Source organism: Seriola lalandi, unplaced genomic scaffold (assembly GCF_002814215.2).
Source record: "Seriola lalandi dorsalis isolate HSWRI2012SDOR001 ecotype SW California unplaced genomic scaffold, Sedor1 jcf7180002054522, whole genome shotgun sequence".
Classification (NCBI taxonomy): Eukaryota; Metazoa; Chordata; class Actinopteri; order Carangiformes; family Carangidae; genus Seriola; species Seriola lalandi.
In genome coordinates, this window is record NW_019525075.1 from 286,288 (window position 1) to 296,576 (window position 10,289).

The 10,289-nt window shown below is 42.9% G+C and overlaps 1 protein-coding gene across 1 annotated transcript in view; it reads left to right on the forward strand.

The window, feature by feature from the left end:
- The first annotated feature begins 1,012 nt into the window (after window positions 1-1,012).
- Window positions 1,013-10,289, forward strand: part of LOC111660863 (sodium-dependent neutral amino acid transporter SLC6A17-like) — a 9,735-nt gene continuing 458 nt past the window's right edge. Inside the window, exons 1-11 of the mRNA XM_023414290.2 lie at window positions 1,013-1,690; window positions 4,411-4,568; window positions 5,712-5,838; window positions 6,967-7,148; window positions 7,242-7,352; window positions 7,475-7,716; window positions 8,138-8,330; window positions 8,434-8,626; window positions 8,901-9,060; window positions 9,141-9,303; window positions 9,946-10,287. Of these exons, the coding sequence (XP_023270058.1) occupies window positions 1,408-1,690; window positions 4,411-4,568; window positions 5,712-5,838; window positions 6,967-7,148; window positions 7,242-7,352; window positions 7,475-7,716; window positions 8,138-8,330; window positions 8,434-8,626; window positions 8,901-9,060; window positions 9,141-9,303; window positions 9,946-10,287 (2,154 nt within the window). The 5' untranslated portion in view covers window positions 1,013-1,407. The remainder of the gene's footprint in view (window positions 1,691-4,410; window positions 4,569-5,711; window positions 5,839-6,966; window positions 7,149-7,241; window positions 7,353-7,474; window positions 7,717-8,137; window positions 8,331-8,433; window positions 8,627-8,900; window positions 9,061-9,140; window positions 9,304-9,945; window positions 10,288-10,289) is intronic.

Genomic DNA, 10,289 nt, shown 5'->3' on the forward strand with positions numbered 1-10,289 from the left:
GGATTATGAAGACTTGTGAATGGCCGTGCATGGATTATTGCATCATAGGCTCATCTTGACATGGAAATCTGGTGTGGGATGAAAAATGAATAAACAAGGGAGGCAAACACACATCCTGAGTGTTTGTAGCTTTTTTTATCATGAGCAGGAGCTGTGAGAGGGTCTGTGTAGAGTTTATAGTCTTTGTGGAGAATCAGCAGATAGTAACACAGAGTTTGTTTTACGCCGTCGTAAGCAGCGAGTGTTGTGACGATGGAGGCTCGTGTGCATCACTGTTGTTGCATCACACTCGAGGTGCAGCATCTTCATTCAGCTCCTGTCATCCACTGCTTCCTTGTTCACAGGATCAGTCACTTCCGTTCCAGCACAGGAATGAACTCTTGTGACACTCATAGCTTTTCATCTTTCTTGTCTTCTGTCCTCGTGGAAAACAGTGTCCAAATAACCTACAAGCGTTGGCAGTTTTGCATTTCAGTGCATGGCAGATTTTTATAATGGAGAAACCATTCACTCAATAAGTAATGAACCTACACAGAGGCTTGTGGATCAGGAGAACACATGACAGCACTTCATCCAAAGCATCATGTTCACTTCCTCCATTAGGTTTGGGCTGAACCAACCACTCCCTGAAAGAGGGGTGAGGATGGATGTTGCCGCAAGGCTTCAGAGGATTAGGGGATTTACAGGGGAAAAAAAAGCGTCACTGAAGTTAAGCTTTTCAGAACAGGGAAATTAAATAGAACAATTTGCAGGATTGCAAAAAACATTGCATGAGAGACACATAACTGTTGTGGGGTTTTTTTTTGTGTGTGCTTGTGAAAATGCCTGTTCAAGTCCCTGCTGAGTTTTTGTCGAAAGAACCGGGTTAAGTTAACACACAGGTGTGACAAATGGTCGCCTGTCTTTATGTTGACATCCCTCGTGGTTCTGCGGCGGCACAACCATGTGTTACAATCTAGTGTCTTATTACGAGCCTAACCAAGCACTAAATGGAGGAATAATTGTGTCAGCGATTGTGTGAATAGTTATTTAAAGATCACAGCCAGGAAAAGGAAGCTTAAAATGACTGTGCATCAAATGAGCCTTGTCAAGGAGACGCACCTCACATTTCTTTTATTTAAAAAGAAGTGTATTTATGGGATTTTTGTCTAACAATGGAGCATTAGTACAATTTTGATTTGGATGATGTCATTGAAGTGCAATTTTCTATTTGATTTTTCTGTTTTTCTGATGCAGGACTGAGGCCTGAAATCCAGCTGTCACTCTTCAGCCTCTCCCTCATAGTTACATCCATCCATCTCTTCTCCACTCTTTGCCTGTATCACTTCTTTGTGTTCCTACCGGTCTCTTTCTCGCTCTCTCTTTCTCTCTCCACCCCCACCCCCTCCCCGACCCTCAGCCTCCCTCATGCCTAAGAACAGCAAGGTGACGCAGCGCGAGCAGAGCCATGAGCACGTCACAGAGTCAGTGGCTGACCTGCTCGCACACGAGGAGCCACTCGATTGCAAGAGCAGTTCCCTGAACGTCGGAGGGGCCGCTGGGAAGAAAGCCCCGCAGCTAGAGGTGCCGGAAAACGATGGACGCCCCGCCTGGAACAGCAAACTCCAGTACATCCTGGCCCAGGTGGGCTTCTCTGTGGGCCTGGGTAATGTGTGGCGCTTCCCCTACCTGTGCCAAAAGAATGGAGGAGGTGAGTTGGAGGGAAAAGCGCAGTACAAGCTAAGCAAAGTAAAGGGTACAGTCAAGTCGGTAATAGATTTCATTTACAGCTCCATTAACAGTTATTGTAATCAAGTCCATTGTTACCAGTGTTACAGGAGCTAGTAATTTAGTTTCTTTACTTTCTCAGACGTTATTCTGAAGTAAAAATCAGTAACTAAACTTAAATTCACATAAAGACAATATAACCGACGGCAGCAGGTGCTGATACTCTCCCAAAAACAATGGACACTAAGAAAGAACAAAAACTGATATCATCTATATATATAAAGGAAGCTGTGATCATATAAAATGCAAAACATGGGAACTGTAGCAATATTGATGAAATAGTATGCAAAACATCGCCATATTTAAAAAAGAACTTAAAACAGTTCTCCATCAACGGAGGCTTGCACTGCTATAACATGGTCGGACTCACAATGAGCAGTTTTTAAAAAATACATTATCAAAGTTTACACAGCAGAACCAGACATACAGTCTTTTATAATCTACCACACTCATTCTTTTGCCTTATTATTCCTGGCGTCTACATTACCCACAATGCAACTCAACTGCTATCAGATCAGTCAGAAGTTTAGAGTGTGTTATGCCTCAACTCTTGCCTCAAGCAGAGATGTGGAGCAGGCTACAGACATCTGATAGTATCATAATACCTTATGTCATTGCTTCTTTTATCCACATTGATTATTCAAAACAAATTGTAATTAAAAAGTGTCCAAATTAGTCACTAAAGTACTTGTTTCACATGTGACAAGTTTTATCGTTTTGCAAATTTTTGCCATTTTGTGATATTGACTTTAGAAGTGCAGCCCAGCCCGATATAACATGAGTGATTGGTGGCTAAAATTTTCCAGAAAATCAGACGGATTTGCACGCATATCACATTGTAAGGATATGCGTTGCATGTTCAGCTTGAGTGGCGAATTGACCCCGACCATCACAAACTACACATTGCACTCCCACTCAGGACTGAGCTGTCGAGAGAGCAGCTGTATCGTGTAGAAAACAGCACCGTCTAAATATAGCTGCACCATTGATTCCCACTGCCGGCAGGGCAGGCCAGGCTCAAATGATACTCGATAGCTGATGAGGTATTATTTTGGTAGAGATGTCTGCAATCTGAGGCGTACACAGTGTAAACCTGTGTTCACTATAGGTGAAAAACACCTTGTCATCGTGGATTGACAGGCATGATACTGCTTCCACTGTGTTTTCACAGTCCAGTTTACTGCATATATGCAGGATTTATTGCCCATAGAGAGGATTTACTGACAGTAGACTCACTCCCAGATGAGTCAGGTTATGTAGCCTGGCAAACGGCCATTTTTCACTGTGTAATTTGCTGTCTGGCAGCCAATTACAGACACATTAATGGTCTGTGTTGTTTGGGAGTTATCGCTGTGTGGGCTCCTCTCTCTGTTCCTCCATCTCCCTCCCTCATCGTGCCTTTCTCTTTTTTCCGTTATCACCCTCGATCATTTCTCCCCCCATTGTCACATCTTTATGCCCGTGACTGTGATATATCTATATCTGGCTCCAGTTTAAATAACCTGTGATGAAGTGGATTTGCTTGAAGTCGCTCAGTGTTTGTCAACAGAGGCCCGAAACTCCTCACTACATTTAACCTTCTTTCTGACTCCAGCCTTCTTGATTTAGCCTCTCGCCTCTTCTCCTCTTTCTGCTTCATTACTCCACCCGCTATGAGACATGTGTGCCACTGAATGTAATTCCTACTTTTGATGTATTAATAGTAGTACATGTTTGCCTGCTGTAAGTCTTTATATCCTGGATGATGACTCACCCTTCACACATAAAAAAAAAACACTTGCATCCTGATTATGCCTCTCTGGATTAAGCTGCAAAGAGACAAATTTAGAATTCCATGAAAATTAAAATGAAATTCAAAGATTATTTGTCAGTGGAGCCTGGATCCTTATATTATTAAGGAGCTGGGTGGTGGTGGGGGGGAGGGGGGTTCGTCGGGTAAATATATCTCACTAAATCACTGAATCACTAAATCATTTAGTTAGACTAAAATAAAACTGTGGAATTAGTGCAAAAATGTTGCAAGTATTAAAACACATATTAAAAAAAAACCTTATTTAACTCATCACATTTAAAAAAAAAAAAACCATAACAACATTTTGCATGTTTTAGCCAATTTTCTAATTTGTTGATGGTGTCAAAAAGATGCTGATTCAACTCTGTGGTCATTAGTGAGGCTGTTTGTAATGTGTCTGTTTTTATTTTCTATTCAAGAGTGTTTCTAATATCCTTTGTGTAATACTCTTCAAAGGAGAATTTGTTTCAGGGCTGTTTCATTGCCTCACATTGTACGGGTGTTTTTTATTTTTGTAATAGTCATTGTAATGTTTTGGTGCATTTTACCTCTGCTCAACATTGTCTTTAATTCCTACAGAAACACATTCCTTTTGTGTCTGTGTCAATCAAATACAACAACAACAAACGACACTACAGTTAATGACAGACGCCTCTGTTGTTTTTATGACAGCCAGGGCCAGAGGCATTATGTTGTCAAGTTGTCCGTTTCTCGTGATCCCGATATCTCAGTAGTAAATTTGGCACAAATGTCCGCCTAGAGTCACGGATGATCGGTGTAGATTTTAGTGGTCAAAGAGCAAAGGTCAAGGTCAATGTGCCTGCTCAGCTATAAGCCTCCCTGTTTTCCAGGCGCTTATCTGGTTCCCTACTTCATCCTCCTCCTCATCATTGGGATCCCGCTCTTCTTCTTGGAGCTGGCGGTTGGTCAGAAGATCCGACGTGGGAGCATCGGTGTGTGGAACTACGTCTGTCCCCGTCTAGGTGGGATAGGGATGTCAAGTCTGATGGTAAGAGAAGCAGCCAGCCGGGCTCTGATTTTTTATTTTATTGTATTTTGTCATCATCTGTCATCTCTATAACCGTGAGCCTAACACATACTTGTGATTATACTTTCTTGGGTAGCTTTTAATGGCGCCTCAGAAAAGCAGTTGGACAGCAGAGAGAAGTGGAGAGAGAAGGTGTGGGTCCTCTGATAAGAATCAAGGAGGCTGTAATGAGGAAACAGCTGTCAAGTCCCTGCAATTAAACAGAAGCACAGCTGCTGAATGAGCAGCAGTTTAAGGCTAAAACAAAAAACAAGCCAACGCTCTGTCTGTGTGATTTATGAGGGGGCCTTCTTTTCTGCATGGGCTATCTATCTATCTATCTATCTATCTATCTGTCTATCTATCTCTCTGTCTATCTGTCTATATGTCTATCTCTGACGTATGCACTGGTGTATGTAAAGGTTCAACAACCATGAAACTGATATAGTAGTAAGCAGGATGAAGTCACGATAACAACCTTCACACTGCCTCAGCCTCTCCTGGGTGTATGGGAGGTATCGACATGTTTGAGAATGAAAGGCAGCCTTTCTCTGGAGTTGCGCGGCTGGCGCAGAAGTAGCTATAAATATCTCATAGAAGATCACTGTTGAAAAGAGAGCACTTTAATTATTCATGCTTTCCTCAACCTTATTTAGCTCCTGAATGTCCTGGCTGGCAAGACTGCTCAGAAGACTGACAGCAACATGGGACATGCACACAGCGTGCTGCCTCGTTTGCATACTTCTTTCACTCTGCGCGGCTCTTTTATTCTGCAATGAAATATCTGATGAACATCTGGTCAATATGTGGTTTTTAGACATCCTGCCAGAGGACTGCAGTTGAAAATTAGCCTGTCGGCTAACACTGGCACATTTACAGAATGTGCACTGTCCTTTTCAAATAAATAAAAATGAAATTAAATGAAAATGAAATGTCGGCAGAAAAGTCGACATCATATATTTGTAATTTCTCTTCATGTGTGCTGCCTGTTTATGTCGTCACATAGCAGAGAGCATACTGTGAAATGTCAAGAAACAAATTTCAACTTGCTAACCATATGTCTATCAATCTATCTATCTGTCTGTCTGTCTCTCCGTCTATCCGTCTATCTATCTATCTATCCAGGTGTGTGGCTTCGTGGGTCTCTACTATAATGTGATCATTGGTTGGAGCATCTTCTACTTCTTCCAGTCCTTTCAGTTTCCTCTGCCGTGGAGCGAATGCCCAATCAGAAAGAATGGGACACTTGCTAGTGAGTGACATTAAATACTAAGCCACTTTGTTTGTATATCACCTTTTAAAATGAAGCAGAGGCAGTTCAGTGCGAGGCACATTACAAGAAAACTAAAATGTCAACCTGCTTTAATCTTCAAGCGTATAAAATGCCATGTATTTTGGCTCTAGGCCATCAGGATTCAGGATCATCATTGTTTAAAACGGTATCCATTTGATCAGTCATAACAGTGTGTATATTGCTCTCACAATTAGCGTGGCATCAAGCCCTTCAGCCTCAGCCCATGATGACACACCTAAGCAGATCAGACGAATTGCGGTAACTTTCTTACGACTTTCGGTCACAACTTCACAGACCTAATCCAGATTAAAACTCTCTGGAGTTCATTCGATTAGTGGTGATAATAACATAACCCCGGGGCAGCCGAGAAACTCTCAAAAGCATGTGTATGACTCAGCAAGGCTGATTAAACTGCTGGGAGAGAGACAGGGAGCAGAGATTCAGCCTCCCAGACTGAAGGACGCTAATGTTGAAGGACAGCAGCAGAATGTAAAACATTTCACTGGAAGGAAAAAAACACTGTGTCTGTCTGCTTCTCATGGATCTGTATCCAGTTTGACAGACCGAAGCATCGTGATGGAACCAGACCGTAATTACAGTAATAAACACTGAATTTAGCAGAGGACATATCGAATGCAGAAGATTTAGATTGTCACACATGTATAAACATCTATATAAACCTGCACCATCCTGCAGTGTTATGTGGAGAATCATACCACTGCTCTAAACTTCACACCACGCCACACACAGTATATCATTTCCCCAAGGTAACGAGAGAATATACTGTGTGTGCGCTGGAAAACATCTCAGGTGATGTGAATTGGAGGTTTCTGCTCTGCATACCAAGTACACAGACGACCTTGTTTACCTCAATTATGTCTGAGAGGTGTAAACCAGCCGAGAATTGAGATATTGACCCTGAGCAAACATTCTCGATCTCGTTATATTTCTCCTTCCTCCCTCGCCGCCTTCCTCGCCGCGACATCCAAACCTCACAGCTGCATCTTCACACCCACTTCTTCTCCTACATACTCATTATCACCCAAACTAAACCCTCCATCTCCGTCTGTCTGCAAAAATGTGCAGTTGTGGAGCCGGAGTGCGACAAAAGCTCAGCTACGACCTATTTCTGGTACCGTCAGACTCTGAACACGACTAGCACCATCGCGGAGAGCGGCGGCCTCAACGTCAAGATGACCCTGTCTCTGTTTGTGGCCTGGATCATCGTCTGTCTCGCCGTCATTAAGGGAATCGCCTCCTCTGGGAAGGTACGGATGGAAGGATGACATGATGAGAAAAAAATATGAAGTAGACCACTGCTTTCCCTTTCCTAAATTAGTTTTTCCTCCCCTCATTTGCAGGTGATGTACTTCAGCTCTCTTTTCCCCTATGTGGTGCTGTTCTGTTTCCTGGTCAGGGGGCTGATGCTGAAGGGATCGGTGGATGGTATCGCTCACATGTTCACTCCTAAGGTGAGACTGCTTCGATTTCCTTGCTTGCTTGCCCACACTAAATATTTAATTATAAATGCATATGTATATGTATATATACTGTATATATAATATACCTAACACTAATGCCTTGTATCTCGCAGCTGGAGAAGATGTTGGAGCCTCAGGTGTGGAGGGAGGCAGCCACACAGGTCTTCTTCGCCTTGGGTCTGGGCTTTGGAGGAGTCATAGCTTTCTCCAGTTACAATAAGATCGACAACAACTGTCATTTCGACGCTGTGCTCGTCTCCTTCATCAACTTCTTCACCTCCATTCTGGCCACACTGGTGGTATTCGCTGTGCTGGGCTTCAAGGCCAACCTCATGAATGAAAAGTGTGTCGTAGAGTGAGTTCAAAAGCAGTTTATCCTCAAGCACCGGTCACCGTATGTGGATCATAAAATCCTTCAGTAAAAAATGAAAACAAGAATGTGAAAACAAAAAGCTTGATCATAACAGGCTCTTGTTCATTTACATGTAATGGTAAATTTCATGTCATGCATCAACCTACACTCAATAACCCATCATGATAACATTAATTCAGGCCCTTTGCTATGACACTTGAAATTTAGCTCCTGAACAAAACAAGGCCAAAGTCTGACAGAGAAAATATTAGAACTGAGAATGAGAAGAAATATGTAAAAGCTAAGCAGATGATCTGACGGAAAAAAAAAAGATGTTTTACATATAAAATCACAGCTCAAGCAGTTTATATGATAATACCATCTCTTTCATCCTTTCACATTTGTTCTCCCTCTAACACTGTAGGAATGCTGAGAAGATCCTGGGATACCTCAACTCAAACGTCCTGAGTCACGATCTCATCCCTCCACATGTGAACTTCTCCCATCTCACCACATCAGACTATGCTGAGATGTACGGGGTCATCAAGACGGTCAAAGAGGGCAGCTTCGACCAGCTGGGTCTGGAGCCTTGTGTCCTGGAGGACGAGCTCAACAAGGTTGAGTCTTTGGCACAGTTTTCCACAGATGTATATCTATAGCATGTTCTGTATTCGACTCATGACGTCTGCTGCCTTTACTCCTCTGACCATCTCTCTGCAGGCTGTCCAGGGCACCGGCCTAGCTTTCATCGCTTTCACAGAAGCCATGACCCATTTCCCAGCGTCTCCGTTCTGGTCGGTCATGTTCTTCTTCATGCTCATTAACCTCGGTCTGGGCAGCATGATCGGCACCATGACCGGCATCACTACACCTGTCCTTGACACCTACAAAGTCCAGAAGGAGCTTTTCACAGGTAAACCTCCCCTACTGACTCCCCCGGGCCAGGCCACTATATGTTTTTAATAGCTGAAACTCATTACTCAGCACTTGAAAAGGATTAAAGCACATTTGGGAGTGGGCTGTATTAGGCTTTGTATAATTGCTCTGAGTGCGCTGAAAGCAAAACAGTACTAGGACTGAAAACCATTCTACTTTCCATTTTCTCATCTATTGGACCAAGAAAATGTTGTTGTTTTTGTCTTTTCCCCCAAATTATCTAATTTTCTTCTTCTCTGTGTTTGTTCCAGTGTGTTGCTGCATCGTGGCCTTCCTGTGTGGCCTGCTGTTCGTTCAGCGCTCAGGGAATTACTTTGTCACCATGTTCGATGATTATTCTGCTGGTCTGCCTCTCACTGTAGTGGTCATCCTGGAAAATCTGTCCGTCGCTTGGATTTACGGCACTAAAAGGTACATCTACCTGTAGGTCAGCTGCCCGTGTGTTCATGTCTTCAGATGATTACTGTAATATTCTTGCTCTTCTGTATCAGGTTCATGCAGGACCTGGAGGACATGTTGGGTTTCCGACCGTCCATGATCTATTTCTACCTGTGGAAGTACGTCTCCCCTATCTGTCTCATCGTTCTCATCTCAGCCACGGTCATAGAGATGACCATCATCCCCCCGGGATACAACGCCTGGGTCGAAGAACTGGTCAGTCAGTGTGTGTGGGTGTGTGAGTGTTTCCGGCAGCAGTGGTGGAATCCTGCATTCAAAATCTTACTTTAGTAAAAGTACAGAAGTATTAGTAGTATTATTAAAGTATCAAAAATAAGAGTACTAATTTTGCAACAGATTTGCACCTGTGTCACGTTATTATATTATTTAATGATTATTACTTATGCATTGAGAACTAAACAGCGTTTCTATTTTAACGACTTTATATACTGTTGGGTAGTTAAATTTACAAAATGCATCGTATTTTATAAACTGATTGTATGTTTTGCATCTAAAGTTTTCATCTACAAAGTAACTACAGCTGATAAATGCAGTGAAGTGAAAGTACAAGTTTAAAGTAGCATTAGAGGAGGAAGAGGAAGAACCCAAGTGTAGTACAAGTACCTCGAAATTATACAGTATTTAGCAAATATCCTTAGGACAGAGATAAATTGAGATAAGTAGAGAAATAAAACTGACCTTAATTGACTTGACTTATTTGTCATTTTCATCAGGCTCATGCTCATAGACAAATATTTGTCCCCATGTTATTTATGATTATGTTTCTGAATTGATCATTTTTTCTTCCAAGTAATTTTCAAATTCCTCATCCTCACTGAACTCTCTCTGTGTCTGCAGGCTCAGGAACGTTTCGAGAGCTACCCTCCCTGGGCACTAGGCATGTGCTTTTCCCTCATTGTAGTGGCCATGCTTCCTCTCCCTATCGTCTTCATCGCCCGTCACTTCAACCTGATGTCAGACGGCTCAAACAAGCTGTCCGTCTCTTACCGTAAAACCATGATGAAGGACATCTCAAACCTGGAGGAGCAGGACGAGGCCAGATTCATCCTCGGCGCCAAGCCCGGCGAGGCCCCGTCATCAGTGCCGGCGCACAGAGCTTACCTCACTCCTGGAGGGAACAAACCCCTGGACCCCAACTCCCTGTCTCCAAACAGCTGCTACGGTACAAGCTATCAAAACGC